The sequence below is a fragment of the Marmota marmota genome, unplaced genomic scaffold (assembly GCF_001458135.2).
Source record: "Marmota marmota marmota unplaced genomic scaffold, marMar, whole genome shotgun sequence".
Classification (NCBI taxonomy): Eukaryota; Metazoa; Chordata; class Mammalia; order Rodentia; family Sciuridae; genus Marmota; species Marmota marmota.
Window position 1 is genome coordinate 35,289,312 of NW_025999842.1, and position 22,090 is coordinate 35,311,401.

At 32.9% G+C, this 22,090-nt stretch overlaps 1 protein-coding gene across 1 annotated transcript in view; it reads left to right on the forward strand.

The window, feature by feature from the left end:
• The first annotated feature begins 6 nt into the window (after positions 1-6).
• Rfx6 (regulatory factor X6) overlaps positions 7-22,090 on the forward strand; it is a 51,333-nt gene continuing 29,249 nt past the window's right edge. Inside the window, exons 1-6 of the mRNA XM_015500602.2 lie at positions 7-309; positions 595-751; positions 4,358-4,481; positions 6,034-6,095; positions 17,022-17,099; positions 18,221-18,248. Of these exons, the coding sequence (XP_015356088.1) occupies positions 87-309; positions 595-751; positions 4,358-4,481; positions 6,034-6,095; positions 17,022-17,099; positions 18,221-18,248 (672 nt within the window). The 5' untranslated portion in view covers positions 7-86. The remainder of the gene's footprint in view (positions 310-594; positions 752-4,357; positions 4,482-6,033; positions 6,096-17,021; positions 17,100-18,220; positions 18,249-22,090) is intronic.

The window sequence follows — 22,090 nt, forward strand, 5'->3', positions numbered from 1 at the left end:
CCAGCCCCGCCCCGCCCCGCCCCGGGCTTGGGGCTCAGCTGGGGAGCTGGCCCAGCTGAGGGTGCCGAGGTGTCGCGGCCAGGAGCATGGCAAAGGTCCGGGAGCTGGAGGACGCCTTCCTGCAAGCTCAACCTTCGCCCCAACTCTCCCCCGAGATCCAGGAGGCGTGTTGTGTGCAGCTCCTGGACAAGGACTTGCTCGTCTACCCGGAGGAAAGAGCCTACCTGGTGGCTGAAGCGCAGCCTCGGGGCGAGCTGGGCAGCCTGGAGAAAGGGGAAGACCCGGAGCTGCTGGGGGGAATTAAATCAGGTGAGTGCTCGGTCTTCTCCCGCACTGAGATAGGTACGAGGATGCATTCTAAGGACATCCAATAACAAACATAAACACGCCTCAAAATGCATACACATATAATGTTCTGTCCAAATCATATTTCCCCAGGGAAAATGTCCACTAGAGATTGTTAATTCTAAGGGATTTTTGCATAACTCCTCTGTCCTTCCTATAGGCACCCCATTGGAGGCAAACGTTGAGAGGCAATTTAATTGATTGTATATCCCTTTCCTCTCCTTTATCATTCCTTAAACTTGCGATCAGAAATGCATTTAAGCAACGGTAACTTTTCTTCTGAAGAAGAGGATGCAGATAACCACGACAGCAAAACAAAAGCAACCGATCAACACGTCTCTCAGAAGAAAACCATCACGCAGATTATGAAGGATAAAAAGAAGCAGACTCAGCTCACGCTGCAGTGGTAAGACTGGCCCCAGGAGTATACTTATGCACCTGTTGAAGTTGTTTTCACAATTTGTTTCTCTCTGAAACTTTGAGTAGGCAAATTTAAAAGACGGAATAGGAATTTATCAGATTTTTTTTTTCACTGACATGAAAAAAAACATGGAGATAAATTCCAGTACAGATGAAACATCAGCTGCTCCACATTATGGACTAAAATGATAATTTCTTCAAATGTAAGCAACAATGAAGGTTTTTATGACTTATGTACTTAAATGCAATCTATTCAGTCCTCATATATTTGTTATTTGGCAGTTTTTCTTTTTTAATTTATAAAACATGATCCTTAAAAAACAGCTTAAAATATAGAAGGATTTTAATGTTGCCCAAATACATAATATTGGCCCTAAGATAGACAAATGTGTTTGAAGTAGAAGACTGAATCAGGTAAGATATTACTATTAACTTAAAACAAATGTTCAACTATTTTTATAGCACCTGTCATATGTGATTTATTACAGTGAAAAATCACAAGTTGGATTTTGTTCAAAATCTCTTAAAATCAGGAGTTTATCAGTAGACTTTCTATATATAGAGAACATTTTCCTAAAAAGAAGAGCTCTAAAGTAAAAATAAATATTGTACTTATCTGCATAGTATAAAAAATAGAGGTATAAATTATCTCCCAAATTCCAAGCAATAAAACATATAAATATTACTTTTTTACTGATTAGTTACGTAACCTACCTCTCTCTCTTTCTCTCTCTCTCTCTCTCTGTGTGTGTGTGTACGTATGTGTATATATATATATGGCTTAGAAAAACACAACAGAAAAAATAGAATTTAAAAATACTAGCAATTTGTACTTTTATTTATTTAAATGTTAAATTACAATTTGTAATTTCTGTGATTATTTGTTTGTACCCTTTTAAACATTTGAAATATAGACCATATATTCCTCTAAAGTTATATTTTAACTACTGGAATTGATATCATGATTTCTAGTTAAGAATATACTAGAGCTGCAAACAATTGAGCTAATTATCTAGAATGTTTAAGACACAGTTATTTTCACAGTTATTTCAGTTATTTGGGATGATTGGGGCAAAAGTGTTTTGATTTCAGATATATTATGGAGGTGTTTTGATGATTACTCTCATTTTTTCAGTTCATATTGAGTGACTAAAAACATATTTAAACTTACCCCAAATTACTATTGTACTAATGTCTAGGATTACTCTGTATTTTGAAGACAAAATAGTGCTTACAACAATATCAAAATAGATGGAAAGTGGTCATAATATATATGTTATTAGATATAATTTCAAGTAGCTACATAGTTCTCATAAAAATATGCATATTTTTAAAACTGTAAAGCACTGTCCTTTTATTTGAATTTTCAACTATTCTAAAAAGTGTTATTCTTTAAAAAAACCTGAGTTACTGATATTTTTAGATTTTCATTTAAGGTTATAGATTATCTTGGTAGTATTAGAACTGAAAATCAGTGAAAAATCTGACTAACTTTAATTTTCAATGATAATTAGATATTTGATTTCATGTGTGCAAATTAATTTGTTTTGAAACACTGCATCTTAGTTTTGGAGTTTTTGATCCTCCTCTTCCTCCTCCTCCTCCTCCTCCTCCTTCTCCTTCTTTTATTCTTCATAGGAAAATTGGTTTCTGATACTTTATCTGTTCAGGGAATACCTCCTTGAACTTTTTCTAAAATATTTAAATTAGAATTATTTAAACATTTTAAATATGTTAAATCAGAAAACTTGAAGGATTTCATCCTCAACATTAATCTCAATGCATACTCAATATTTCATTGTTATTGTATTATAAATAATTGTGATTTTGCTATACATAAATTTGGCATTAGCAAATTTAACCCCAAATCACCTATTGAAGTTTTAGAAAAACTTGGAATAGAATCTAGAAGTTCTAATTTCTAGATTGCTGTTCAGGTAGTCGTAACACAATATATTCATATTGCATTTATTTAAAAATGCAGTTAATTACAAGTCAAAGGGAATTACAAGTAAATTTTATCTATATATGTATATATATATTTATGTATATTTATAATAAGATTTTATGTATTGTATGTTATGTTTAGAGATATCCACTGAGAGTTATATTATATTTCAAAAACACTTGGAGTTTTAGATAATCATAGTATTAGTTACATTTAAAAAGTATAAGGATGGAATAGATCAGTATTATTTCTGACTTAAGGGAATTGAATTTACCCTTATGAATTTCACAAGCAACTGCATCACTAATCTTTCCCTGGCTGTTCAGGATTCAGAAGTAGTTTGTGAATGAAAGTAAGGGAGTAGAAGCATTTGCCAACCTGAAGTCTGGCAGCCCTTTCATGTTGAGAATGTTCTTTTAAAAACCTGTCATCTTCAATTTCGCCACTGGTATTTGTATATCAAAGAGTAAATCATGATGAACAGAGAGGGGATTTGTATAGAAGTAAGACCTAATATTTGCAATGTGGACTAGGTAGGAGTGATTATACATTAGCCGTGATATTTTAATTGCACTAGCAGATGTTCACTGGGGTTCTTGCTCTTCTAATATTAATCTTTGTGATTTGATTGTTGTTGTTGTTTTTTTTTGCCTTAAAGCCACACAAATTTATTATCTCACAGTTTCTGTGGATTAGAAGTCTAGAATGGGTTATCTTGCTACTCAGTTTGTTGTCTCACCACGCTAAAATCAAGAAGTCACTTGCTGAAATCTCATCGGAGGCTCTGGGTTTTCTTCAAATCTCACTGTTTTTTCAGAGCATTTATTCCTTGCTCCTATTGAACTGAAGTCCTCAGCTCCTATTATTGTTAGTTATTATTTAAAGTGTTATTAACCAAGATGCAGTGTTTCAAAACAAATTAATTTGCACACATAAAATCAAATATCTAATTAATAGTGAAAATTGAAGTTAGTCAAGTTTTTCACTGATTTCCAGTTCTAATACTACCAAGATAATTTATAACTTTAAATGAAAATTCTAAAAATATCAGTAACTCAGGTTTTTTTTAAGGAATAGCACTTTAACTACTATCATTCTCTGAGAGGTGGCCCTCTTCAAAATATAACAATATGCTTCTTCAAGATCTTCAGGAGTTTGCTACTACTTTGGAATTTTTATGTCTTCTGTCTCTGACCTCTAGGCCTTCTTTTTAGAGCTTACTATATTGGTCAGGCTCATGCAGGGTAATCTCTATTAAAATTTTTGTTTATACATAATAATTGTACATATTTATGAGGTATAATGTGATGATTTGATTTGTGTGTACATATGGTAGTGATAACTCAGGATAATTAACATATTCATCACCTTAATATTTTATCATTTTTTTGATGAGTACATTCAAATTCCTCTCTTACAACTATTCTGAGATAGATAGTGAATTATTGTTAATTATATTCACCCTGATCTGATTTTTAATAATATCCAAAATAAAGGAAATCTACTCATTAACTCATTTGTATAGTCTGTTTTCAAAATAAGCATTAAGTCATTGAGAAAGGAAAAAGAAAAGGAGTAATAAAGAAAAGCTAGGAAAAAAAGAAAGAAAGAAAGGTAGACCTAATTCTTTTACTTTTTCCTTAGGCTTGAAGAGAATTACATTGTGTGTGAAGGAGTTTGCTTACCTCGGTGCATCCTATATGCACACTATTTAGATTTCTGCAGGAAAGAGAAACTAGAGCCAGCTTGCGCTGCCACCTTTGGAAAGGTAAATGGCATATGTTGATTATACTACCTTACAACTAACTTTGTGTTTGATAGACAATATGGGAACAAATTTATCTGAGGAAGTTCCTTTAGAAAATGTTAAGACATTCATTTTACAACCATAAGTGAAATCTCTTAAGGACTGTGTTTGAAATTGCTATATAGTAATACCTTGATTTTGAGTTATTAGAACCCTGGCTGTCAAAAGATCTAATGTAAACTTCAAGTAAGCTCCATTTAACAGTAGCATTTTCCTTCAAAGAAGTATGCATCAAAGAGTGTGGTATGGCTAGTGTGGAGAAGCAAAATTAAATGGAAATGTTGATGCAATTAGCAGTTGTCTTTATTATTTAGGTTGTTTAAGCATGAGTTTTAAATAGAATTGTATTCCAATACCTAAATAGTTTTTCTAACTCTTGATTTCACTTGAAGTATGTGTATACCCGGTACGTGAAGATTTTATGATGGGATTGGTTAAATTTCTCTAATTTAAAAGCATTCCTTTTTGCCTACTCTGTATGGTTTCAATAGGAACCTATGGAACTGACATTACTATACTTACATATGTTGATATCATTTTGAGAATCAGGAAACAGTCTTTTGGGAAAGACTTGTTCTTTGAGATCCTTATCTTGATCTGTTTCCTGAGAACTAAGCTATCACAGAAAAACTGTAAGAGCTTTGGGTTTCAGATCTTATATATCTAATACAAAGTGAAATCCAAATTCTAACCTATAGAGGGACTCATTGTCCAGAAACTAATGAATGCTCTGGTCTAGCTCCTCAGTTTAAAAAAAATAAATAATTTTTTTTTAAATCCATCTGTTTATGGAAGAAGTATGATATGGCACATGGTAATACAGTGGCCTAGGTTCTGGCCAATAGGGTGACTAACTTGTGAAACTTTCTGCAAAGCCCTTAATCTTGCAACTGTAGTTCACTCAGCCTATAAAATGGGGAGGTTACTGGGAAGACCACTTACAGTATCCATGTTAGCATTACCATTTTGTAATTCTGCCTTATAGCAATAATTCTTAACCTAGGGTCATGGCACACCCTGAGAATCTGATAAAAACTGAATACATAATTAATACATAACAAAGAAATTAACACATAACAAAGTTTGGCATGGAGCCCTCTGAACTTCATAGACAGATCTCATAAGATCCAGGTGTCTCTTCAGTGTTGCGATGGATATTTAATTGTGGGTAATTCCCTAGATGATGGAATTATTATAAATAAACCCAACCATCCTGCTCTGTGCACAAAGAAAGTAATAATTACTTTGGTAGTAAGTTCAAGCAAAACTAGGTACTGGCAGGATCTGCGTTTGCAATTGACACAAGGGCAATAGAATATTTTAATTAAAAAAATATCTTCCTGTTCTGATGTATTGATGTATATTAATATGTATATTACTTTTTCCAGAGTATATATTAACTTGTAGCTCCCTTGGGGTTCAGCATTTACTTCCTTGAATTAATTGGTTATGAGTGGCTTGCATTAGAAACCCCAAACTTTTTAAAAACTAAAGTACTTTTCTACCCTTTTAGACAATTCGCCAGAAATTTCCCCTCCTAACCACACGGCGGCTTGGAACAAGAGGCCATTCAAAGTAAGATATAGGTGAACTATAGATTCTTCCCTTTTACATGAAGATGTAAAATAAATATTGTCTTTACCAGTGGTAGAACCAGGTATTTACTTTTTAATGAAGCAGACTTTTACAAACTCTAACACAAAAAAGTAGATTTATAACATTTAGAAATAATATTATAATAAAAATCGTAATATATTATTAATTCTTCTAAAAAAAGTTAAATGAATCATTTTCATAATATTGATGCCTTTACTGAAAGAACCAGTGTCACAAAAGAGTTATGTATGACTCAATATAGTGACTAAATGGAATCCACAGGCTCCCAAAGATACAAGGTCAAAACCAGGGGGTGAAAAACTATCAGTAGAAAGAACATCCCTCAGTGTAGGTGATGCTCTTCCTCTAGCTTTCTTTCCAGACCAAAATTTCTTAATATATCCTTTCCACTTCAAGACAAATGACATGCACAAATGGCCTCTTGGGTCATCTCTTAATGTGAATACAAAGATAAAGTGTCACCTATTCTCCATCTTTGTATCTTTAGCTTTTTATTTCTTTTATGGCTTTTGCTATAAAATCCTAGTTGCAGGTTCTTGTTCTTTGGTTATTCCCTCTGTTCACTGTGTTTTCCATTTTATCCTTTCTTGTAAATGTAAGCATGTAGAGATCTTTTTACACTGGAAAAAAAATCATCTCAGAACTTCTATACCCTTTGCCATTTCTCTATTATTATTTTTCTTTATTATTTCTTGAAAGAGTATCACCTCACTTGTCTTACTACTGGTCATATTCCTCTGTCCTAGTCCATTTTATCAGAACAAAAATCCAATGGCTCATTTTCACTCCTACTCATCTTAACCTTGACTCTTGCCTAGTCTTTGTCCTTGTTGCTAATGCCTTCTTTTTTAAAAAAAATTTACATGACTTTTTTTTCATTTGTTTTAATTAGTTATACATGACAGTAGAAAAATTTTGACACATCATATATAAATGCAGTATAACTTCTCATTCGTCTGGTTGTACATGATGTAGGCTTACACAGGTCGTGTAATCATATATTGCTAATGCCCTCTTAAAATAAGTAAATACAGAAACTTTCCCTCTGTCCTCTCTGTCATGGCACTACCCAATTCCCCTTCTATCACTTTTCGCTTGTCCACTGTCTCCTGTTACAACGTCTAGTTATGTGATTCTAGTCTGGTGCTGAGCCACAGAAGTATAATGAGACTTCATATATCTAATTGAAATGTTGCTAGTAGCCACATTAAAAAAAGTAAAAAGGAACAGATGAAATTAATTTCAATGAAGTTTTATTTAACCCACATATCCACAATGTTTTCATTTTACCATGTAATCATAACTAAGGAGATATTTTACATTTGTTTCATGCTAAGTTTTTGAAATCTGGTATATATTTTACACTACTAGTACACCTCAGTTCAAACCTGGCTGCATTTCAAGAGCTCAGTAACCACAAGTGTTTAGTGGGTGCCTGACTGGCTAGCTTAGCTGTAATTATTTGCCAAGAAATAAGTCCTACTTTTCAAATTCTCTTGAACTTGTCTCTCCTCAGTCCCACTTTTATAACCTGACTATGACTCTGTCTTTCTAGTTCATTCAATAGAATTTCTCCAAACTGAATTTCTAAAGTTCAGATTCAATTATATCTTCCATACTCAGAATATTCTGCTTTCTTAATTTCTATTAGGGACAAATTTTTCTTCGCTTGACATTCAAGGTCTATTTAGTTCTAACCCATTTTCCTGTTTTATCGTTTACTTCTCAGTTTTCAGCATGTGGCCTCTGTTCTCACTTGATTCTTACCCACCCACCCCACTACCCTTTGCTTCACTCCAACTGTTCCCTCACTCAGAAGGCCCTTTCTCCTATGTGTATGTTGAAATCTTACCCATTTAAATGAATGCCTCATGAACTCTCTTTTTCAAATGTTTTCTTAATCTATTGATTTATTGTAGGCTCTTTGCATCCTCATTACAGATTTTTTGCTTTTGTTTTTGTTTTTGGTATCTATTTTAATGCGACATTAACTTATCTCAACCTCTGAGCAGATATTAAGTATTTCAAGGACTGGGACTCTGTCTAATTCAGGTTTATATTCTTTCTGTCGCCTGATAATGATAGATTATCAATTAATGCTAATTTAAGTTATTTCAACTAATGTTAACAGCATTGTGGCCTGGGCAGGAGAAATAAAATCACAGATTAAAAAGATAAAATTGGTCCTCTCCTTCTAACCTAGTCAGAGTTATTTCACAGTTGACTCCGTTTAGCCTGATTTTTACTGAATTTGATTCCTTCCAAATTGTGTAAGTAGAGTAGAGATCAGATAGTGTTTGAACTAGAAAGATATGTGAAAAGAGGCAAAGCAATGCAGAGAAATCCTCTGGACAGGATCTGCAAGGGGTGGGCAGGCTGGCTGCACCGAAAGTAAATTAATCCTGGAAGGAGCCTTTAAGATTAGGGATGAATCATTAACCCTGTCCATTGTGACATGGTCAGGCTCTAGTACTTAGGTTGATACAGCAACATTTGGTGACTTCTGGCAATTTATTTGATATCTTAGAGTCATAGATGTGACCAAGGGCAAAGCATTAACAATTTGAATTTTTTTTCTGCCTTACTGATATACCATTTGCTTTTTATGGCATGACTATTACATTTTTTTGGTATTTTTAATATCATAAGGAAAAGGAAAATTTTTCTTTTATAAACTAAGTGTATTGGAAGAAATAACAAGATGTAACTTGTGTGTCTTGAAAATGGTAAAAGTTTTGATGTAATTATTCTTAACCACGTAATTTCTCTTTTTCTTTTTTTATTTCAAGAAATGTCCTTAGATTTTTATTTTGAAAACCAGTACATCAAAAGGTAGCATAGGGCCTGGGGTTGTGGCTCTGCAGTAGAGCACTTGCCTAGCCTGTGCATGGCCCCGGGTTTGATCCTCAGCACATATAAAAATAAAATAAAGGCATTGTGTCCAACTATAAGTAAAAACAATATATATATATATAATCTCCCATACTCAGAATATTCTGCTTTCTTAATTTCTATTAAGGACAAATTTTTCTTTGCTTGACATTCAAGGTCTATTTAGTTCCAACCCATTTGGAAAATATATATTAGACTAGTGCTTAGGAACACTGGTTTGAAGTTGGGCAAGTCTAACTGTAAATCCTATACTTCCAGCTGTGGCTGTGTGACAACAGATTAATGAGGTGAGTATAGAATATCTCAAAACAATTGTTACGAGAATAAGTGAGAAAAGTATAGGAATAACTGGAGGAATAATATGCTTTTAACTTCAGTATCCTTAAAAATAGACATTAGTAACTGAGTGCATTCATAAATTGACAGTATAATTAAAAGTTATTATTTATTGAATAATACACAAATATACACATGTACTCATTTCTCTTTCCAGTAATGATACAATATAGGAATTGGTTTATTTTACAAATGAGGAAAGATTATTGACCTGCCCAAGGACATAATGATACTACCCAATAACAATGTTGGCATTTATACTAATGTTTTTCTGACTTTAAATTTTATGCTTTGTCAACTATTAAAAGTAAAAAAACCTACCTTTTTTCATATCAGTTGTTTCAACAAAACAATTATTATTAATTGAAATTTTGATTTTTTTGAAGTATGTTTTATTTTTTTAAATGAACAGTTCTTAAAATTTATTAATATATTGAATTCTTCCTCAAAAAGATAATAGCACTTTATTAAACCTCAATCATAAATTTTATTTAGAGGTATTTATGTTTTATATAAAAGTAAATTTGTAGCACCTATGAAATTTCACTGTGCCTTTTAATTTTTGTCCTAAATATTTTTCTTCTAGTATGTTATCTTCACATGTATCATCATTTCTAGACTGTTTAATATTTTATAAATTTACATTTATGAAAAACATTTTTATGTCTATAGAACTGTGAACAATTGAATGAAATATAATTGAAGTACATATACCTTGGAGAATCAGGAAATCATAATTTCTCCAAATTTCATAAAACATTTTGCTTTTATTGTAGTGTTTAGTATAGTACCCTAAACATACTGTTATTAAATGTATAATGATTTATTTTATTATAATTATAAATTATTATTATATAACATTTTTAAATTGATATATCCTACTTTATTATTTATTTACCTCAACTTTGTTGGATTGAATATTAAAATATATTAATTTATATAACTTCTGATAAAGATTACTTACAAAATAAGTTTTTAATTTTTGCTAAATTTTCATAAAATAGCTTGAGTATGTCCAATCATTTCATTTGGGACTATCAGACAAAATTTATCTTAGATTATGATTGACTTAAAAGACTTTTCTGTATTGTGGGCACAAGGCAACATCATAGTTTTTGAATCAGACCTTAGATATATTTGGGTTCATGGACCAAAGGCACTCTCAAGATTTCTCCTCTGCTCTGGTCCAAGAATGAAATCCAAAGTTTGGAAAACACTGATTTATGTGACTAAGAGATGGTTAGTAGAGTTCATTCTGTGTCTACTTTGTAGTCCTGTCTTTCTAAATTCTGAAATAACTGGCTCTTACAGTGACCCATTCTCCCAACTCTCGCCTTGGCACAGGTTCTGCTATTTCTTCCCTTCATTAAAAAGTAAAAGAGAAAAAAGTTTAATTAAATAATATGAGCCAAACTTTTGTTCATTGAAAGGAAAAAATAAAATATTTAAAAGAAGTAGATCTATTAAAATAAATTAAAAAACAATGGACATAATCATTATATAGGCCCCAATATTATATATGATCAAAATATACATAAACAAAAATGAAATAGTTCTGTTTCTACTGGTAAGTCTGATGTTCCACATACGAAACCACTTCTGGGGTTGTAACTCAGTGGTAGAGTGCTTGCCTTGCACATGTGAGGTGCTAGGTTCAATCCTCGGCACCACATAAAAATAAATAAATAAAAATATTGTGTCCATCTACAACTAAAAAAAATATTAAAAAACAAAACAAAACAAAAACCTATAAAGATTAACACACGGTGTCAGAAAGCCTCACTCCAGACCACTACACAAGTGTGGTTTTGGGACAAACCAGTCAATTCATATGTGGCACTAACCACTCAACTCTCCATCCATTTTTTTTACTCATAGCGTGCCTTCCCTGCCAAGAAAACCAGCAACCCAATGGCAGATTATACATTCAACACTGACTTCACTTTCTTGTTTTTTCTTTTCTTCCTTTTGATTTCCACCAATGCCAAAAGTATACACCTGATTTTAGTCTCTGTAATATTTTTAAAGTTAGATTTTAAATAAATAATAATTTTAAAAAATTGATGGGTACAATAAAATATTAATTAAGAGCAATTCTTGAATATTTAGCCCATTCATATTTTTATTGATGTACAAAGCATAGTTTTACAGAGTTTTTGGGATGCAAAGAATTGGAAGGTAGGATACCAGCTGTCAAAGAATTCTCATTATTAATATTAATTATTTAAAAAGCATTAACTGAGAAGGAATGCTATCTAGGCACTATAGGTACAATGGTGAGCAAAAAAGAGCCTGTATTCCCACTCCCCCACACAGAATAGATTAACAAAGCAAGGGAGAACATAAGTGAGCCCACAAATAGATTTCATGCACATGGTAGACTGTTTGATTTGAGGTTACATTTTAATTTATTATAGACATTATTCAACCAAATCTTGGTTTTTAGACATGATGGACAGAAGCTATTATCTTATTTATTAGTAGTGATTTAGTGGGTTAATAAAACTGATATGGCAGCTGCTCTTATCATAACAAGTTATTGCAAGTCCCTGAACAGCTTAATCCCATCATTTCCTTATCAGTTATCATTTGTGCAGTGTAAACTAACATCAGGGCTACTAGCTCAGTGGGAACATATGTTTCAGGAATTCTGTGAAAGGGCTGAAATGGAAAAGAAGAAATATAGTTACAGACTTAAATTGATCAGGAGATGAAGAGTATTAGACACAAGGTAAATATTTTAGTCGTTAAAAAAAGAATAACAATAATTAAATTTGTCTTATTAAAAATCTCAAGTTTTAGACCATGTTTACTTTAAAATCTGGACACAGCATTAAGTAATTATTTTTCTTTATTCATAAATTATAAACGAAATCAACCTCTTGATGTAAGGTATAAGACCAGGGACATGGATGGTTATGAATGAACATAAATTTATTAGATAATTAGAAAGGTCACTTTGATGATGGAAACAGTTTCTTGGAGAAATTAGCCAACCATACTCAAGATTAATAAATAATTTATCATATATCTTTAAAAATATATATAATAATCATATAGGGAGAAAGAATTATGAAATGCTTGAAAACCTTATTCAGAATAATCTATAAGTCATGCCCCAGATAGGTGTACAAATTAAAATAGCTAGTTGTCCCACAGTGAAGCAAACCTCATTTTTTATTTAACAGGCACAGTATATGTTCTTGTTATATTGGAATATTTCTGGAAAACATTACCTAGCAAGATTTGTTTTAGGAAAATCTATTAACAACAGAATAGTCCTATAAAATTTTGCAAGGGGAATGAAAAATCCACGTGTACTCCTCATGAACTCACTCTTCCCAGTTTTATGAGGTTTATCTTTAGCTGCTAGGAAGAAGGAGCAGCTCATTTCTTATCTCTTCTCTGTTCTGAAAGACACTAAATCATCCCTGAGATGACAACATGTACCTAGTTAGACTAAAAGAAAGATTAAGTGGGAGGGATTATTTTATTGGCTCAAGAAGAACCTGGGTATGAAATGTGCCGGAGTATTACAATCATTGCAAAATATTGACAAAACATTGCACAATATTGTATTGCTAACAATGGTCTTTTCACCCAAATATACTGTTTTTTTGCCTTTGTATAGAATATTTATTCCTACAACTTTTGGTCAACCCCAGTATTTTACTGTTACCATGGAAATGCACGGTGTAAATTGAAAACTACTGGCTTTAAAAAAGTTTAGTTTTGTTGATTTCCAAATTCCTAGAACACATTGACTAACTCAATAAATATTTGAAGGTTTTTTTTTTTTACTGTAATTTCTAATGGGGGGATACAACTTAGAGAAAGATAAAATTCTCTTCCTCCACATCTTAGAGTTTATCAGGGAAGGTGAAAGTCGTGCACACACATACCAGTGACACAAGGGAAAATACTATATGGGATAAGACCAAGAGAGGAGTTCAGGGAACAGAAAGATTGGTTTTGCCTGAGAAACCAGGCAAACTTCATACATTAAAGTTATGGGTAAGAATTGAGGACATGTAGGTAGAAGGGTATTCCCAAAGGACAGTTCAACAAAACAGAGGCACCATCATGTAAAGCATAAGCTACTTATGGAGTACAAGTAACCCTAAGAGTAAATTATAAGATTTTATAGTGTTTGTAGTAGGGTTAAACGAGTTAGTACATTTCCTTACATCATGTTAAATAAGAGATTTTCAACCAAATTTCCAAATTGTGGTGGTAAAATATGCATATCTTTGACAGAATTTGTAGTTTCCTTTACATTATTATTTTTAACTTCTTCATATTATTCATGCAGTTATTCAATGGATGTTTATTGATTTATTATGGGAGTCTTACATTCTAGAAGGAGGCTTTGTTTATATTTGGAATGTCAAATATTAAGCCTCCAGATCAATGGTATTGGTCTTAATGACTCATGTTTAGCTCTGTTTACTACAACTCATAAGGAACCAGAAAAATGTGTGTCCCAGTTTCACTTTAGAATTTCCAATAGTAAACAAACTTGAGAGACAAATTAAATATTCCTTCTGCACCATCTTGAGTGTGGAGGCCACATGCATTATGGAAATTGTGCTCTGTGAAACTGTGGGTTTGAATTCTTATTTCAAATCCATAAATTTTTACATAACCTTTTTAAATAAAGTACATAATTTTTGAATGTCTGTTTTGAAACTGGAATATATTCTACTTGCAAGCTATGGAAAATTGAGGTCATAGATACACTTAAGTTCTTTGCATGTAATAGGTGATCCATAAATGGTAACTATTTATTATCTATCATAGTCTACTTCAATTGTATTGCAATTCTTTTTTTTTTGCATGCTTTTCTTCCATAGAAGACTATCAACTCCTTCAGGGCAGAGAGCATTCTCTACCTCTTTTTTAATTCATTGCACAATAAGCAATGAACACAGTGGAAGAAAAGAAAGCACACTCTTTCAATGGTTGCTTATCTCCTGGCACACTTATAAAAGTTTATTGATAGAACATGTTCAGCTACATCAACATGTTTAAATCATGAGTCATTGCTGTAGAGCTGAATGTAGTTAACCAAGTCACTTCCTTTGTGTCTGGATTGATAGTGTCATTTTCATTTGATGTATGAATAAAATATATTACTGAAAAAAGACTTTTTTTTCACTAGATACAAAATATTGATTCTTAATGCAGGTGGAGGCATTAAATATTTCTGTTTGTAAAAACAGTCTTTTCTAATGTTTGGGAGTGAGATGAGGGGGACAACAGCAGTCATTTTATAAAACTAAGGAAAAAATAAATTGTATAAATGAAAATACTCTTTCCTTAAAAGTCAAAAGTAAGAAAAAAGAGGACAAATCCATAGTATATTTATTGGGTCCTGAAGGATGTTGTCATTCTTGAAAAAATGTGACCATCAGGTGGTTTTAAAAAGTAGAAGTAAACTTTGCCTCAGTGCTAGTTAATGTGGTCAGTGCAAGCATCTGGTTCAGGAGGCCATGGACAGGGTGACATTCAAATGCATGACTTTCCTGACCAGATTTTCCACATTTTGTTCATGACTGTACTGACAGCTAGCACAGGGGTCAGACACAGCATGTACTCTGTTTATTGAACTTATGGTCACCTCTCATGACTTATCATGACTTTTGTCAACCACTTACGAAATCAGTGTAATTTCTTCTCAGCCTGCATAGCAAACCGCTTTACTATGGTAGGATATTATTTGCACGTTGAAAAAAAATTAGAGACAAGAAACAAGAAAATTGAGGTTATTATAATAGGAGCTTATCAACTTTTAAAGCAATGCTTTAATATATATTGCTTTAGCAAATGTTTAGCAAATGTCTTATGTTATGTATAGTTATTTAAATTATAGTCTATAGAACAAAGAACAAGCTTTGTAAAAGAACATGAAATTATAATGTTCCATTGTAACAGATTCCTTTGTTTTCAAATATCTTTGGTATCTTAGTTCTAAAATCTAATAAAGTATAGAATACTTATAACATACACTCAGGTTCATTAATTCTTTTTTAATATTTATTTTTTAATTGTAGGTGGACACAATATCTTTATATCATTTTTATGTGGTGCTGAGGTTTGAACCCAGTGCCTCACATGTGCTAGGCAAGCATTCTACCACTGAGCCACAACCCCAGCCCAGGTTCATTAATTCTAATTTTACTAATATATGTGGAAGAATATCATCTAAACTACAAGGAAATCTGCTAATTTCCTTGTAGTTTTAGGTTATTTCCTTACTATTTCTGTTAACATAACTCTTTTTAGTATGATTTCTATGGAATAAGCTTCTTTTAGTTTCTATTTAGAGACATAAATCAGTTCAATATTTTGAGTTTTTAATAAGTTTTGTATTTCCAGCATTGCACTCTTTTTTCTAATATAACTTAGAGGTTCTTTTCTCTCATATATCATAGGATCTTTTTCCCTATTCTGTAAATGTAGCAGTTATAATTCTCCTTTGTTCAAGTTAATAGATTAATATTATCTTTATACCAAAACCAAAGATTTGAAAACTTCTTCCCAGTTTGCCACAATCATAATATATGTTCATTTATCTAGATCACTCCACATTACTGTTTCTTAACTATGACAGCTCTTTTTGAAAATATATTAGACATATATATTTGTAATATTAAAGTGTGCAAATCTCTAAATCAAGTAATCCCCAGACAATAGAGGCATCTCTGCTGCCACAGTCCTGCCCTTGGAGGGAGTGAGAACCTATCTCTGGGCCTCATGCATCAGAGAGTTCTGTTCCGACTGTCCTCAGACAGACTGTTGTCTCTCTATGGGGAAAGGAGTCCACAGCCTGAATGACCACACCCTCCTTCTGGGGTACCTAGAGCCTGCAATTCCCCATCCGAACACCCAGGTATATGTTCTCAACCTCTGCAGGGCTTGTCCCCAGTCTGTCCTTAGGAGACCACACTGCCACCAGTGTACATAGTCCTGGACTGAAGAGTGGCCAGGGGCAGCTGTTTGTGGATACTGTGACTAGATCTTATGCATGCAGTCCCCTCACAGTGAAAAAGAAAAAAAAAAGGGGGGCTAATAAGTTGGGTGAAGATGGGTTCTCCCCACCATTAGGGTTGTTCCCAAACATAACTCCAGTAATTGTAAATTCAGATTTGCCTAGAAGATCATTGTGGAGGTAAATTGTCAATTGAGGGGAGCAGGAATAGCTTATTTAGCAATTTGTTAGCTTATTTATATTTTTCAAATACATGGTATGAGGGCTTCCAATTGTTTTCATGTCCTGGGCTCTGAAAATATTTAGAAGTGGAACTACTTACCAAGTTTTTTTCTTTATTTTCAAGGTCAGAAAACAGGGCTTGAAACTTAGATCCTTCATTGTTTTGTCCACTTTAAACTGAGATGGTGAGGACAAGAAATGACATTTCAAGACATAGTTAGGTTAGAGTACACTGGAAATCTGCTCATTCCCTTTGATTTCCTTTCTTCTCTTGGATGAATGTAAATTGAAAAAATAGGCAAATAAGTGGGCAGTGGTGCTTCACAGGGAAGGCCATGAGGGGTGGCACTTCTTAGTGTAGCTGCTTCAGTTATAGCTCAGTCTCTTTTTCTTCTTCACAAGCTGCTTCATTAACATAGAGCTGGTTCCTGTCCTCATCCTAGGTATCATTACTATGGAATTGGAATCAAAGAGAGCAGTGCATATTACCACTCCGTTTATTCTGGAAAGGGCCTGACAAGGTAGAGTTGCACCATATTCAAGATAAATTCTCTGCATTTTTTTCAAGCATGCATGATATCTATTAAATAAATGGCTTTCTAATTTTGCTTATCAAATGTTTCCTTTTAATTATCAAACCTTGTTGTCAACTTTGGGCATTTTTAATTATGTAATCTAGAATACTAAGTATGTGATTTGTAATAATTAATGAGAAATTAAGGGTGAACTAAGTGTACCAGAGAGATGCAGAAGAGAAATCAAAGAAGTTGAATTGTTTTACAATTAGTATTTATTCATAAGTCTTACTCTATATTCAGGCTGAATTCAATAAAATAAAAGCAGAAAAATGTGGTTTTTTTCCCTCAGAGACAGCTTGTTTTAAAGATCTATATGCTTGACTAACATCTTACCAATATGAGAAGTTTATTATAATAATCATAATTACATATACTTTGAACATAACCTTACAATAGTAAGATGAAACTGCTGGCCTGTTTGGGTCTGTGTCTGTAAAAACATATGACTATAAAGATTCCAATGCTCTAACTTATATTAACTATCAGAAAGAGGTTATTAATAAATGAGGTGACAACCAATTAAATAATGATAATATTAAATTATTTTTTTTGAAAATACTGAAACTGAATAATTAACACAGCATCTGAGAGTGCCTTATGGTGTAATTTACTGAGAATTACTCTTATCTCTAAAAAAAAAGAAAGAAAGAAATTATTTTTTTAAAATAAACTATCTTGTGAAAAAGAAATTTTAATCATTTGAGCTATACTATAATAAAATATAAATTCATATATTATAATGAACATAGTAGCAGTTTACTGTCCTCTACCCTCTATAAAATGTAAATACAGGCTGGAACATACATACTTTTTAATATGTAGTGTTCTTTGCTTGCCCCAACTCTTACCTGATTTCCCTAAATACCTTTCATTTTATTTTCCCCTAAAAGACATATCGTTAAAGTTGAAAAAGATGTTTGAGTTCCTTAGAAAGAAACAGATTTCTGCAGTTTATTTTGTTAGTCATGTTATGAAGTTACTACTTCTTTAGTTTCATTGTATTTCCTTGAATGTTATAACTCTAATTTCTTTTTGAACTAATGGAAAATATGCTGATTTTTAAGGTTTTCTGGGAGCAAGCTGAAGAATGAGGTAAGAATTATTTTCATCTCTATTTTACATCTGCTATAGTGTGTTACAAATTCAGTAATACATATTAATCATCCTGGTTGGCAAATATAGAAGTAAATGTTATTTATTAGGAGCCACTTCAATAACTGAGGACTTCAATGCAGCTCAGTCAGATTCAAGACAATAGATGAATCTTTACATGCACCTAATGACAATTCCCAGTTAACCTAGGAAGGATAATTTTTCAGCACTCCTTAATTCATGATTCAAGAAGTTTCCACTTAAATATAAACAAAAAGCCTAAGCTGAGGGTATTAATAGAATGGGTATTTGACTGAGCCCATTTAGAAACTTTAATAGTTATCAAGAAGGAAACTTTAATAGTTATCAAATGCTATGCTATACTATTTTTTTTACTACTTTGTGTACACACACACACACACACACACACACACACTACTCTTGTATATAGTCTTTCTCCCTCTGTTTCCTCTCCACCTCCTCCTTAAAGAACAGATCAGCAAACTGACTTTATCTAAATGAGTTAGACTACCATTAGGGACTGCATGGCTAATTAGGCAGATGATAAGGCCTTCATTATCCTCAACTTAACTAATCATTAAAACAAGGTGCCACAGAACCAAGGGCACATGACAATGTGTTGCAGGGTAAATCTAGACCTAAGGTAAAGTGTAACTCCATTAGTTTGATGAAATGATGTGAGCATATTATCTTAAGAAATAACAAAAGCCCCTGATCCTCTGAAATGACCAATTTCTTTCCAGTAGTTTAAATGCAGTTAATTGCTAATTATATAATAAACTTCTCCAGATTGCTCTTTTAAATCAATGAAATAATAACTTTTTATTATATAAACAATTGTGAAACTGCAAAAATATTGATTTAGAAATACACTTTGATTCACTAAGGATTAGTTCAATAGGCATTGTAAGTAATTTCTCTCAGGTGTTCTTTCTCCCTGTTTGGAGAGGCTGAGGTTGTGAGTGAGCCATCAGGTGACATGAGTGTGGCATGTTTGGATTCATAGATACTAAGAGAAAAATGTTTCTCAAGCCTCTTTTATCCTCCTGAGAAGAATACACTACAAATTCTGTTGTAAATAAAGTTAAGAAGGGTAGGATAAAATTTAGGTAGACTGTAAAGCCTATATACTTACAAGAGAAACTGAAGGAATTAATAATGCACTTTTATGAAAAATGACTAAGAAAGGGCTTTCTCAAAGCTTAGAAATAAATGCTTTTTAGAAATGACAATAAAATATTTGCATAATAGAATAAAAATTTTAAAAAGTATTTTGTATTTGGTCACCTTCCCTGTTTGTTTAGTACATGGAAAATTCAGGGCAAATCTGAATCTACTTCAGGTTATTTGAACATTAATAACTGTGAGGTAGGGAGAATACGTGCTAGCACTGTTAATTTACCACTAAGGAAAATGAGGCTGAGAGGTTTATTTGCTTTTTTAAAAAATTCAAAGTAAAACTCTATTAAAAAAAAATTGTGGCCAAGATCTTAAAAAACAGATGTGTGATATTACAGGTTCTAGGGCACAAAGTTGTAAATGAATAGATTTGGTCCCACCCTCACATAACTTTATAGGGTAGCAGAAAAACATACCTTGAATAAGTGATTATTAGACATTATAAAGGATATCATGGGAGTGATGGTGTTAAGGGGGTTAAGGACATTTCTCACAGGAAATAATGTTTGAGGAAAGAACTAAAAACAAGTGGAAGTTTGGAAGAAGAGGAGAGTGGGGAAAGAGCGAAGAGGAAAGGTCCAGACAGATGGAATGTGCATAAGTAAGTGTTTCTTGGTTTCAGTAAACGGATATTTTGGTCCAGATAGTTCTGTTGTGGGTAATGTCCTGTGCATTGTAGAATGTTTAGTAGCATCATATCATGTCTGGCCTCTACACACTAGATTCTAGTAGTAGCTCCTTCCCTCCACTGTGTCAACTAAAAATGTTTCTGACATAGCCAAATGTCAACCACTAGCATATGTGAGATAAAGAAAGAGGAATATCATGTTGTAATAAATAATCAATCAATCAATCAATCAATAAAAGAAATTCCAGATGACTGTAATGTAGGAGGGGATGGAGAACAGAGCTGTATACTAGGCAGGTGATGGATTATGAACAGTTTTATTAGGTTATGGGAAGCAACTGAAGGGGAAAGACATCATCAGACTTGGTTCATATCAATTAGAAGAGTATGAAAGAAAGTCAGTAGATCCATTAGTGGCTATATGAATGCACTGAGTAAGAAAAAATTGGAATGAGAATAATAGCTTAAGGATGGAGAAAAATGACTAATTTTAGTTAGGAAATAGAAAAAAGAAGGGTTAAAAAATTAGAAAAATAAAAGATTCAGTTTGGGACTTGTCATATTTGATAAGCTTGTAAAACATCCAGTGTAAATTTGAAGTGGGTAATTGGGGATATACATCTGGAAAAGAGAATTTACAAATAGAGGTTCATGGTGATTAAAAGCCATAGTAATAGATAAAATGACTGAAAGAGAAAACTAATGAGAAGAGGTTACTGGAAGAGAGTGATGGAAAGTGATTAAGAGGAAGGGCTAGAGGGCCAGCAAGATGACCAAGGAGAATCAGAGGGGCAAGAAGCAGTGGACCAGAGGTAGTGTCACAGATTCCAGAGAAATTCAACAGGAGGGAATGCTTGCTACTATTAAATGGTGCCAAAAAGTCATTGAGATAAGGACTGGGAAAGGACCTGTGGACTTAGTTAAGTGGAGATAATTAATGACCTCAAGGGGAGCTGGGATTCATTGGATTGTGAAATGAGTGCAAAGTGGTACTCAATGTAAAAAATTCAGTGAAGTGTAGTGCGATAGTTAGAAGAACAGTCAGAATTTAGTTTGGAAGGATGATTCTAGTAATGATCTAATGTTAATTAAAGAGATCCAGTAGAGAACGAAGACTGAAGATGTAAATGAGGGGAAAGTTGGGAGGGAGGATGTGGTAGGAAAGAACTGCAGGGTGAAGGAATTAGCTCCAGAAGAGAAAGGTGAATTCAAATGCAAACGAATTTGCAGATTTTATGTCAGGAAATTGAAGTAGCATTTGTTGTGGGTGGTTTTGGATTCTTCTCAGAAGGAATAGGTAAGATCATCTGCTCTCAGTGAAATCTTGGAGAGAATATAGAACTTTGAAGAATCTTATAGAAAAGTCCCAGCTATTCTCAAGCAGAATTCTCAGAGAGAACGTAGCCGTAATACCCTAAGGTACCCATTATATACAAGGAACCAACCCTAATACATGTGTAATGGTAGCAGCTACTCATCCTTGGAGAACTGAGAAAATGGACCATCAAATCATTTTCAGTAGGACTTCATTATCTCATAGATTTTCTTTTAAGAGAGTTGGGAATGGAATCGTAAAACTAAACTGGAAGGAGCTAGCAGAAATGTAAAAGTATTTAGAAGTCGTAATAAGAGAAGCATACTACCTGTTTGAAAAAAAATACAGGTATTAAAGAAAAATTTAAATGCAAATATATACCATGTGCCTGACTAGAAATGGTAGGTATTATAAATATGCCCTTTGTTCCTCAGTTTATGCATTTAGTATTCTAATAAAAATTTGGATGATTGATTTTGGAAAATGATCAAAATGATTATAATCCTGATCTAGAAGAATAAAGAGGAAGTAATAGTTAAGAAATGCAGACAAGAAGAGTAAAAGAGGATTTGTTTAGTAGATATCAAAACATGACACTATGATATTGACTCAACTGTAGATACAACAAATCTGCAGCAAAGATTAAAGATATATATATATATATATATATATATATATATATATATATATATATATATA